This window comes from Bos taurus, chromosome 24 (assembly GCF_002263795.3).
Source record: "Bos taurus isolate L1 Dominette 01449 registration number 42190680 breed Hereford chromosome 24, ARS-UCD2.0, whole genome shotgun sequence".
Lineage (NCBI taxonomy): Eukaryota > Metazoa > Chordata > Mammalia > Artiodactyla > Bovidae > Bos > Bos taurus.
This window is the reverse complement of record NC_037351.1, coordinates 46,422,019-46,434,458: the sequence shown is the minus strand read 5'-3', so window position 1 is coordinate 46,434,458 and position 12,440 is coordinate 46,422,019. Positions and strand designations below refer to the sequence as shown.

The following is a 12,440-nucleotide window of genomic DNA, read 5'->3' as shown; positions in this document are numbered from 1 at the left end:
CTTACGACTCTTGGCTGTTTCTTCTGGGAGTCACCTCATACCTCTCGGTCCTGTGCATGCCCCTGTCGCCACGTTTAGTGTCCACTGATGTCCTGCTCTGCTGGGTGAGGATTCCACTCCCTGACCCAGCCCAAACACTCCCTCCACCCCACTTCTCCCAGCTGAGGGGTCCTGCTATTTTAAGTTCTTCTATCTATAGATTGCCTAGATAACCTATTTCTTGTTCTACCAAATACTGGCAGTATCTGTTGGTTCTATACTTTGTTAAGAGGAGGGTATCTGGCTTTAGTCATCCATGAGTTTACCTTGAGAATGTCAAGGCTGATGACATTTACGCTGTATTTGTAACTACAGCAAGCCTTTCTTGGGTTTTCTCTATGGGCTGACTCTAAAATTTGAAGATCAGAAAACAGTGATTCCTACTGCCTTTCTTGTACATTTCCACCCCCTCCCCCCTTTTTTTTCTGGAACTTCTAGTCATCTTTTTCCTTTTGAACACTTTGTCTCTATCATGCCCTATTTTTTTTCCCCTGCCTCTTCATCAACCAGGCATTCCCCCAAGGGTTTCCCTTCATCCTCTTTATCCATCCTGGACAGGCTACTCTCTGGGTAGGTCACACAGTTGTCACTTCCCTTCTCTGCCCCGTAGATTGGATTCACCCACAGCTGCTTCTTTCTTGGTTTACACCTTCATTTGCTGCTGCCCATGTTCAGGTAAATTCCCCCAAAGTGGTGGGTAATGGTTGAGTCCTTCTGTGTACAAATGATGTAATTCTCTTATTTGTTGATTTGGTGGCGTTGGCATTTTAGGTGAAGATTATTCATCCCCGGAATGCTGAAGACCTTCTCCATCATCTTTATTATATGTTACAAGTGTACAATATAGTGTATTGTATTTAAATTTTAAAAATTATACACCATTTCTAGTTATTATACAGGATTGTCTTTATTCCCTTTCTTTGTAGAAATGTCTTTTCAAGTCCTTTGCCCAATTGAAAATTGGGTCTTTGGTTTTTTGCTATTGCTTTGTAGGAGTTCCTATGTATTTTGGATATTAACCCCTTATCAGATATGTGGTTTGCAAATATTTCCTCCCGTTCAGTAGGTTGTCTTTTTACTCTGTTGAGCACACGGTACTCCTTTTTCCTTTGGATGTGACCTGTTTCCTTCTGTCTGAGTCTTTACAGGTCATGATGGTTCTGGAATATCAGAACCTGGGCCTCAGGATACACACTCGCAGAGACCTGTTACTCCAGAGCTCACTCCAAACTCTTGAACTTTCTCTTGGGTTTCTTTATATTTCCTCCTCCAGTTTTGTTCCTGTCTTCTTTCTGGTACCTCTAAGAGTTGTATGCCTCTGGATTGCTCCTTGAATAGCTTCTCATCTTATCTTTCCTCTCTTTGCCTTTTGCTTCTATGTTCTGAGAAAATTCCTTGACTTCACCTTCCAACTTTTCTAATGACCTTTTTTCCCCCACAAGAACTCTTTTTTTTAGATTGTTCTCAGGACAATCTAGTCTTTTTTTATTCCTCTTCTGGAAAATAGTCATATCTTGGGAGAAAGGGGTTAAGTGCCTGGGATTAACCTTTCATCTTTAAGGTAAAGGTGATCTCTGCATTTGTAAAGCAATTTACAAAATATTTTATACATATTATCTCATTTGATCTTTCTGACAAAGATCTCATTTGATCTTTGAGATCTTCAGGGCAGAGGTTATTATATCTGTATTACAGATAAAGCAGCTGAGTCTCAGAGAGTAAATGACTTGTCTGAGGTCATATTGACAATTGGGAATGAAACCAGGACTCCAGGCTATGTGTCCAGGCCCAGATCTTGGTCTAGTGTGTGACAAGGCCTTTGGCGGTACAGAGAATGGGGTCTGGACACTGGTAAGACTTGAACGCGGGACCCCAGCCTGCAGTGTTGCCAGGGTTGTGTTTTTCAGGAGGTGGTTGAGGCATTGGCCAAGCAGGGTGCTGTGCTGGGGACCTGTGGGTAACAGGGAGCAAGGGAGGGCGGCAGTGTGAGTGAGGGTGCCACTGTGTAATGGCCCCTCTCCTTCTATGTCACACGAGCTCAAGAGGCAAGAGCTGCTATGGGAGGTTTGGGAAAGCTGGAACGAAGACGTCCGGATGAGATGAAGAGATCCTTCTGGCTAAAGCTGCAGGGCAGGTTCCTGCCTCAGGGCCTTTGCACTCACTTTTCTCTCTGTTTAGAATACTCCTTTCCTAGATATTTGTGTGGCTCACTCCTGCATAATTTCAGTTCTTTGTGCACGGTTCCCCTCTTCAGGGAAGCCTTCCTGGATCAACTCATCTGAAGCACTCACTTTTCTATCCCTGCTTCATTTTTCTTTTTGAAAATTTTTTTCTTTTTTTGATTGAAGTATAGTTGGTATACAATATTATATGTTACAAGTATACAATATAGTGTATTGTATTAAATTTTAAAAATTATACACCATTTCTAGTTATTATACAGGATTGTCTTTATTCCGTGTATTGAACAATATATTATCCTTGTAGCCTCTTACTTCATTTGTCTTTGTAGCACTCAGCACTCCCTGATATGGCATTGTATATCTGGGTTTGTTTGTTTGTTTGGTTGTGATAAGAATACTTAACACGAGACCTACCCTCTAATTTTAAGTGTGCAGCCCAGCATTGTCAACTATAGGCACTAAGTTTTACAGCAAATCTCTAGAACTTATTCATCTTACATAACTGAAACTTTATAACAAAGCTTCATTACTCCTTCCTGGAGCCCCGGCATCTATCATTCTGCTCTGTTTCTGTAAGAGTGACTGTTTTAGTTGCCTCATGCAAGTAGAATCATGCAGTATTTGTCCTTCAGCAACTAGCTTTTTCACTGAGGATAGTGTCCTCCAGATTCATCCAAGTTGTCACATATGGCAAGATTTTCTTCTTTTTTAAGGCTTCCTAATATTTCATTGGGAGAAGGCAATGGCACCCCACTCCAGTACTCTTGCCTGGCAAATCCCATGGACGGAGGAGCCTGGTAGGCTGCAGTCCATGGGGTCGCTAGGAGTCAGACACAACTGAGCGACTTCACTTTCATGCATTGGAGAAGGAAATGGCAACCCACTCCAGCGTTCTTGCCTGGAGAATCCCAAGGACGGGGGAGCCTGGTGGGCTGCCGTCTATGGGGTTGCTCAGAGTCGGACACAAGTGAAGTGACTTAGCAATATTTCATTGTATGTATAGAATGCCTTTTCTTTATCCATTCATGTATCAGTGAGCATTTGGATTGTTTCCATATCCTGGTTATTCTGAATGATGCTGCGATGCACATAGCGGGGTAAGCATTTCTTTAAAATTCTGATTTCAGTTCTTTTGGATATATACCCAGAAGTGGGATTGCTGACTATATTGTATTTCTATTATTAATTTTTTGAGGAATCTCCATACTCTTTCCCCTAATAGCCATACCATTTTACATTCCCACCAACGGTATAGGAGGGTTCCCTTTTCCCTATATCCTTGCCAATACTTATCATCTTTTTTTTTTAAATAATAGCCATTCTAATAAGCATGATGTGATATTGTACTGTGGTTTTGCTATGCGTTTCCATGATGATTATTGGTATTGACCATTAGTATGTCTTCTTTGTAGAAATGTCTTTTCAAGTCCTTTGCCCAGTTGAAAATCGGGTCTTTGTGTTTTTGCTATTGCTTTGTAGGAGTTCCTATGTATTTTGGATATTAACCCCTTATCAGATACGTGGTTTGCAAATATTTCCTCCCGTTCAGTAGGTTGTCTTTTTGCTCTGTTGATTATTCCCTTTGCTGTGCAGAGCTTTCTAGTTTGATGGAGTCCCGCTTGTCTATTTCTGCTTTTATTGTTTGTGCTTTTTGTGTAGTAGCCCACATATCTGCTTCCCATGTGTAAGGTCTATGTAGGCAGGGGGTTGCTTTGTTCACCACAGTATCTCTAGATCCTGCCACATTGAGGAATTTAATAACATTTATAGATTTTATTTGAGCTCAGACTTATTGATTCATTCATTAACTTATTGATGTACTCAACAAATATTTACTGCTCATCTGCTATGAGCCTTAGCACTGGAGACACAGTCAGGCCTGATACCCTGGCCCGGTATTTACTATTTAGTGGGAATGGTCAGGCAGAAGTAATGACAAGTTATAGGTTTTACACAAAGGGGAGTGCAGGGGGCTGTGAGTGAGCATCATCACGATAGCTCAGTTTAACAGAAGGTTGTCCAGACAAAGGTTTTCTCCTCTCTTCCTCTCAGTCACTGGAAATTGTGATCTGCCCTTGGGAAAAGAGAAAGAGAGGGGCATTGTGCCCTTGCAGTCAGCCCTACTGTGTGCTGAGCGCAGTGTGGGGTGATCTACAGACCTTAAGAAAGTGGTCTCACACCCTCTATAGACAGATGTTCCTTGGAGAATCGTGCAGGCCTGTGTAGCAGGCATTTGAGGAAGGATGTTTTGAAATGTACCCAGATTCATTTTGATTACATGTAGTAAGACACATGGACACACAGGACTATCGTGAAGGAGCATGTTCTTGTGCTCACAGATCCCTAGAGACAGGAGGCATGGCATGCCACTCAGAGATGCATGGGGAAGCACAGGACTGGTCAGGAGGCAGGAGGGGCAAGGGGAAAGCATGGGTGAGACCCTTTATTGTGGTTTTCTTGGGAAGGAATGGACAAGGTGGGATGAAAAGGTTTAGGATTGGCTAGTTTGCATGATTTCAATGAGCTCAGTGCGTAGGGACTGCCCCTGGTTGTTTGATCCCTAGCTCTGGGCTGATGAGGGCAGGGGGCTAGCGGCTCCATTCATAAAGGAGGTGGTTGAGGGTGTGGACTCTGGATTGGTTGGTGTGTGCATGGAAGGCAGGCTTGCTGGAGGGTGGTTTGCTATCTCCAGGAGTTCACCAGGCTCCAGATGCCAGAGAATCAAGGGTTTTGCAAATTAGAAAATACAGTGAATATGAAGGACTAGCCCAGGACTTGGCACAAGGTCAGGAAGGGAGCGTGTTCGGGGATGGTGACACTGTGTCCAGCCTGGCCCTTTCATGCACTCTCTGTCCTCTACTCCCAAGGGTGAAGCAGTCGGAGCTGTTCGACAGGTGGAAGAGCCTCCAGATGTGCAAATGGGCGATGAACATCTCTGAAGCCAACCAGTTCAAGTATCTATGACTCGTCTGTCCTCCCCAGCCCTTCCACGCGTGTGGTTCTCCTGGCCACCTCTTCAGATCTCCCTCGTCCTGCTAGGCCAGCCCCCAGGGGCATTTTCCCCGGCACTAGCCCTGATTGGGCTTTGGAACCTGGGAGTGGGGAGGTTCTGACTCAGAACACAGGCTGAGGCTGGCATCTTGCAGGGCACTGTCCCCCGTGTTCCTGCCCTTAGTCCTGGCAGCACCGGCACGTGGTTGGTGCTGTCGTCTCCAGTACAGACCCTGACCACGAGGTGAGATGCGCGAGGTCTCCAGCTGGCCTGTGCATTAAGGCTCCTTACGCATCTTCCACGGCTTCACTCCACTCCCCATCCTGCCCATGGGGCAGCTGCTCAAACTCAGCAGCACTCTCCCTCTCAGAGCACTTGGGCTCATACAGCCTAGACCAGCCATTGGAGCACGGCTATACCTTATTCTTGAGCTGCTCTCTAACTGAAATTGACAGATTGTAAGCTCCCAGGAGAAAAGAGCTGTATCTTAGTGTTCTCCTGTCTTTGAGAGCTAAGAAGCTAATAGATGTCCAATCTCTGTGATTAGTGGCGAGCTGTAGGGTCTGCTCCACTCTAAAATTCTGGGGGTTTCTGGTATGCTTTTAGTGCAAGAAGACTTTATTGAATGGAATTGATAGGATCCTGGGAATATGTGTATAAACTGGATTTCAGCAACTCGGGTTGTAGTTTGAATGTGCTGAGGAGTCATCTGCATGAAGGAATCCTACATGGGAAGCTGTGAAAAGCAAACAACACTGAGTGTTTTGTATTTTCTGTATGTCATTTCTTTCAGTTTGTTGCAGTTCTGGGCCAAGTCTAAAGGCAGCATTAAGTGGCATGTTTTAGAAATGTGCTGCAGGTACCAGCAGCCCCTAACCAGAGGCCTCCCTGAGACTGCAGAAGCCCAGCTGAGGCTCAACAGTCGTTGCAGAGACCCACAAATCATAGATGTGGAGTGCAGGGAGCAGGTCCAAGATCTGTGATGTCAATGCAACCCCAGTTGCACCTTTAGGATGAAGCCTTATTGCAGGTGGTGTGTGATGGGGAGGCCCAGGCACACCGAGGGCACACTGGTGAGCAATGGACAGGGTCAGTGAGGTCCTGAGATGCCAGAGGATGTTGTCCAGGCTGAGAGCGGCACGGAAACATCATCAGTGGGAGTCACACATCTAAGGAAATAACGAAGCCACGGGAGATGACGTGGCAAGAGGAAAACTGGGATACCGTGGGAGCCTTTGGCAGGGACTAGCCAGCACCATTTGGGGGGAGGCTCTGAGAGCTGAGCCCCTTCTGGCGATGGGGGTGTGGTTCCAGGTGTGGGAGAGAGAAGTGACATCAGGTCTTGCCATGCTCTAAATGGGAAAAGCTTCGAGGCCAGGTGGTCTTCCCCCTTTGCTCTCATTACAACCTCACTGATGGTGAGATTCTAAACTGAGGTGTAAGAACCTGGTGCAGTGGGGCGGGGTGGGGGAATGTGCTGGAACACAGGTGTGAGCATTCCAGTTCTAGGAAAGGAATCCTGTAACAGAGGCCCTCCCCTCCCCTACTGCTTGCAAATGGACACACTTGCATCCTGGTTTATATATCAGTCACTCGTGAGCTTGGTTAATATGAGTCAGTCTCCCTCATTGGGATTCTTACCAGTGGGCTGACAAGATGGACCAGCCAGATGCTGCTTTGAAATGCTGACTGCTGGCTCCTGCCTCACCAGGCCTCTGGCCTTCTCTCTGGAAAGCCTCAGTCACAACCCTCCCCAGGAAAGATTACTCCCTATGGCCAGCAGCCAATTGAGCTCCCCTGTGAAGTCTCTGCAAGAACGACAGTCACAAAAAATATTGTGTATACCCTTCTTGGGCTTTGGAAGCTTGGAGTCACAGGATTACAGGGGGTCAGAAGAGTCAGCCCTGCATCCTACAGATGAGGAAACTGAGGCCCAGAGAGGGGAGCAGACCTACCCCGAGCCCCACAGCTGGTGAAGGCAGAGCAGAAACTAGAAGCCAGGCCTCTCGATGCCAGGTTGGCACTCAGGTTTCCATCCCAGACCTTCAGCATGGACTTTACAGAAAGCTTGTCCTCACCTTTGGTTAGTAGTCAACATCCGGGCTCCATGGAGACGGTGTTCCATTCCGCCCAGGGCCACCAGGAGGCTGGGTATAACTGTGCCCAGAGCCAGTGTTGTGGGGAGAAAGTGTATCATGGCCCACTGCTGCTGTTTTTGGAGAAAGTAGATCTGCGTGCTCTCATAGCCCCCAGAGTGAGACAGGGACAGTTGGCATCCTTTGTCAAATCCAGCCCCTCTGTAGCCAGGGTGGGACTCGGGTCCCGAGAATAGAGGAGCAGGCCGTGTCTAGGATCTGACCCCATCACCAAGCCTTGCAGGCATATTTGGGAGAATGCAGTGCCAGGCGGAACACCAGCTGCAGAGAAGAGAAAACCAGGCTTCTCCAGCCTGGCTGGCTCCCAAGCCTGCCTCATTAGCCCCACGCTCCCTCGGAGGCTATTTTTTAAGCCTGCTTGCGTTGTCTGAGCTTTAACCCCTTCTGTAGCTCATGTTTGAGTGTCTTTGTCAGTGAAAACCAGAGGGATTTTTTTTTTTTTAAATCATGAACTCCCAAAACCTTTTGAAAGCCAGGTTCCACTTTCTGCAAGAAGTCACCCAGTATCAACCCACCATCCAATTTCTGACCCCTCCCTATCCCTGAGACAGTTTCTAAGTCACTGAAACGGCTCATTTCTGTTGATCGTGTGTGTGTTGCTTTTTGACCATCAGGTAGGGTTAGCCTCGCCTAGAGTTAATTATGGGGGACAAGAACCAAGGAAGAGCTCCCATCCCTGGGTTTTCCCTTAGAGCTGCGTAAGGAAGTGTTTCTGGGAAGTAGTAGAAGCCTTGGTGGCTCTTGTGAAAGCTGACGTGGGAATGCTTCGCCCAGGGTTGGCAGGACCTGCTTGTTGACACCCATATATCTGACCTTATGCAGAATCCTGACAGGCAGGGTCCTGGCCACCCAGGGACTTTCATTCAAGTGAAGAGGGAGTTGACAGAGGATAAAGGAAGTGGTACCCAGTCTGTGCTCTGGGACTTTGGAGGCCAATGGGTACAGGGCAGCCGGGAGCTTACGGAGGGAGACCTGGCTGGACCCTGAAAGGCTGGGGCATTGGGAGGGGTTCTGAAGAAAGGGGACACATGAACAGGGGTGAGAAGGGGTGGGTAGGAAAGGATGGTGCTCCCCGGCCTCCCCAAAGGGCCTCAGTTCTGAGACCCCTCTGTTCTCTGGCCCGTGTCACTGTTCTCTTCCTGTCCGTCTCCTGCCCGGCAGGTCCACTCTGTCCAGGTGCTGCAATGCCCCCTCCTTCCTCTTCACCACCCAGAAGAACACGCCCCTGGGGACGAAGCTCAAGTATGAGGTGGATACTAGCGGCATCTACCACATCAACCAGGAGATCTTCCGCATGTTTCCCAAGGTGCTGCTTCGGGCAGGGTAGTCTGGGTGGGCATGGAGCTGACTCCGTGGGGCCTTCTGTGGCTGTGCCCATGTGGCATGGCAATCACTCTGCTGTTCTCCTGTACTCAGTGGTCCTGGGCTTGGCTGGCCATTCTCTTAGGCTCAGTAGACTGTCCTCTGGGGTTCCTGGATGTCCTGAGTACACTGAATGCCAAATAACACTGGCTGTTATTTGAATGACTTTTGGCAAGAAAGTGGTTGTAAAGTGTTGATTATTGCCTTGCTTGCAAAGAACATCCTGAAGCTATCTGGGTGGAAGAGTAAGCATCTGCTCCCCACCCGAGGGAGGCACAAGAGCAAAAACATACATGCAAAGGTTGTGTGCACAAGAAATCACAACCATACAAAGCAAGGCACTGCAAGGTTGACCTCGTAGTGGCTGACCTTGGGCAGTCCTTTTGTCTTGCCAGGCTTCACTCTCCCTGTCTGTAACAGTGGAGTTTGGACTTGATATAGTTTTGGCTTCTTAGAACAGAAAACCTAAAATATCAGACACTTAAACAGGAGAGACATTTATTATTATTTTTTCCTTTACACACAAGAAGCCTGGAGGGAGGCTGTTCATTCAGGCCTGGTGCATTTCCCCCACCCTGGCCAGGGGGACCACAGAATGAGGGACCCATATGAGCCAATGGCTCAGACCACAGAACCCAGGCACAGGCATTCACTTCTGGCCTGATCATTGCACCAGACTCTGGGAGAAGGTACTCTGTGCTGTATGTTCAGCTCTTTGGATGGTTACCTCCTGAAGGGGATGGTTCCATGCATGTTTGCAGGCACTTCCTGGAGCACTCTGGCCCAGGGCAGGGCGTAGTGGGTCCAGTTTGTAGACCTGCTGGCGTGGCTGGGGGTTAGGGGGTGTGTTCAGGTCTTGCTGGATGAAATGTGAAGGACTGGGCTGCCTTGCTTCTGGGACAGCTAATGAAAGAAAGCCCGGGGTTCCCTGCATTCTTGCTGTGCACACCAGAGTGCGCTGGTATGACTGGGCCTGGGGGTGGATAGGGCAGTGCTGCAGGAGGAGCCGGGGCTGGAGAGGTGTCAAACACCCCCTCCCACTGCAGTGCTGGAGGATGATGGGACTCGAGCCGTCTTTACGAGGCGGGTCTTGCAAGGCCGGGAACGTGAGGCTGGTGACAGCAGGTGAACATGCAGGTAAAGCCAGTGGCTGACACACAGCTCGGTTACGACATATGGATGCGAGGAGGGCCATGGGGAAGGGCTGGAAGGCGAGCAGTGGTGGCCAAATGTGCGGGCCATATGGTCTCTATCACAGCCACTCACCTTTATCATTCTAGCATGAAGCAGCCACAGACAGGAGTAAGCACAGGACTGTGGCTGGGTCCCAATGACACCTGATTCCTGTCAGACACTGAAATTTGAATTTTATACGTTTTAGACATCACAAAATATTCCTTTGATTTTTTTCCCCATCCTTAAAAAATATAAAATCCATTCCTAGCCCACTGGCTGTGCAGACATAGGTGGTGAGTCAGGTGTGGCCTGCAGGCTGTAATTTACCACCCCCTGGACTAGAGCATGTGATGTAGACGTATTATCTGAACTTCCCCTAAGGTGAGTATTTCTTTGAGTTCAAAAAATATGCAGCTTCTCAGACTCCTACCGTGACCCTGAAGATTCTGATTCCGTGGTTCTGGGATGGAGCCAAGGATGTATACTTCCAGAAAGTATGCAGGTGGTTTCTGATTTTCAGAAGTGTGGGGAACACTGACATAAAACACAGAACGCTTTTGGTCATTTCTCCAAAGATGGCTTTGTTTTATTCTCTCTCTGGGCAAAGTCAAACACTGCAGTTTCCCGCACTGGCCGTGAGATGTCCTTGTTTCCTCTGTCCTAGTCCTGGGAGCCTGTCCCTCCAGGGAAAATGTGCCAAGAAGGACAGTCTCCCACAGACGGGTACAGTGTCTCCTTTAGAGTTAGCCTAATTGCTGGTGATCCCATTGTATTTTCAATCCCACTGAAAATCGTGGGATCTTCCATGATGCCTGTATGGCAGCTGGTCTCAGTGGAGGCCCCAGGTGCTGACCGGGGCTGCTCTCACGTGGGGCTGGCCAGCTGGGGTGAGCCAGGAGGAAAGCCACCCAGCAGTCTCCAGTGTCAGGGCCATCCCATAATAAGCACCTGATGCCCTCACCCTTGGGCCAGGTACTGGGTGAGCTTTTCATCCACACCAGTGGGGCAGGGAGGTGGGGACATTGCCAATGTCTGGAGATGCTTTTGGCTTCCCTAGAGATCCTGGTTTGATTCCTGGGTTGGGAAGATCCACTGGAGAAGGGATAGGCTACCCACTCCAGTATTCTTGGGCTTCCCTGGTTGCTCAGCTGGTAAAGAATCCGCCTGCCATGGGGGAGACCTGGGTTCAGTCAGATTCATTTGGTCATCCTGACTGGGTGTAGGAGGCCAGAGATACTGCTAGGCTTCCTGTGGTGCGCAGTCAGCCCCCACAGCAAGGAATGAAAGTGAACGTGAAAGTCACTCACTCTGGTCCAAAATATCAGTACTGCCGAGCTGAGCAATTCTGTTTTATGTCATCTCACTGAATCGCAGGAAATATACATTACTATCTGGATTTTGTTAATTACAAAATTTAATTCGTAACAAATTTTACGAAAATTACAAAACCAAGTCACTGAGAGTTCAAAAAAACTTGCCCATGGCTCCCTCAACTCACTGTGGTGCAAAACCAGGTTTGAGTTGGGTCCCTTAACTGGGGTGCCCAACCTTAGTTTGCCCCAGCCATCCCCAGTTTGACTGAGTCTAAGTCCTGCATCCCAAACAAAGTGCCCCAGTCCTGGGCCACCTGGGATGGTTGGTCACCCCTTGACTCCAGGTCTACACTCCTTCCCTGAGCCTGCCTGGTCCCACCTGCCTCGGGTTGCCTCGAGGCCTAGACTGGGGACATGGCAGAACTAGGTCTTTTAATCAGGCTAGTATTTGCTTTTTCCTGCCTATTTGCCTGTGGTCCCCTGGAAGGCAGGCCCAGGGAGCCTCTGTGGGCATCTAGTGCCCAAACACAGGCAGCCCTGCCAGCTGAGGTGTGATCAGGTCAGAGTGCTGTGGGATGCTCCTTCTCAGTGCCCCCCGCGGGTGCATCATCACCAGGGTAGGCTCTGGGTTCCCCTGTGCTCAACACGCTTTCTCTGCAGAGATCCCAGGGTCGCTGGCTCTCACTGCTCCCCTGAAGTGGCTTTGCTTGCTCAACTCCAGTCTCTTGTCCCTGCTGCTGCCAAGTCCTGGCATCCGTGCTGGTCTATATGACCTCTTTGTCCTAGTTCTGTGCCTCCCCATGGAGCTGAAGGACTTCAGGGCCAGATTTAGGGCCCTGGCCCCTGGTGGCCTGCCCCTCCCCTCCACTGCTGTCACCCCCAGATAGTCTGTGTTAGTCACTGGCAAGAGTACTGGAGTGGGCTGCCATGCCCTTTGCCAGGGGATCTTCCCGATCCAGGGATCAAACCTGGGTCTTCTGCACTGCAGGCAGATTCTTTACCATCTGAGCCACCAGGGAAGCATAGAATATATGGACTAGAAGTCAAGGAAGCTGAGTTTCCAGACACTGGGGAAAGCAAAGGCAAACAGGGCAGACACAACTGAATGCTCTTCTTATTCGAAACTGGGGACTTCCAGGGCTTATTGAAGAAGGTTGTGGAGACCTAGCTTCTGGTTCCAGCTCATTCGTAATTGCGTGTGGAACTGAGGCGGCTTTTA

The 12,440-nt window shown here is 48.7% G+C and overlaps 1 protein-coding gene across 2 annotated transcripts in view; it reads left to right on the top strand.

Annotated features, from left to right (window-relative positions):
- ST8SIA5 (ST8 alpha-N-acetyl-neuraminide alpha-2,8-sialyltransferase 5) overlaps positions 1–12,440 on the top strand; it is a 78,030-nt gene that overhangs the window by 51,406 nt on the left and 14,184 nt on the right. For both annotated transcript variants that reach the window (XM_024984187.2, NM_001192874.2), the window contains 2 exon segments: positions 5,090–5,176; positions 8,532–8,676. In XM_024984187.2, the coding sequence (XP_024839955.1) occupies positions 5,090–5,176; positions 8,532–8,676 (232 nt within the window).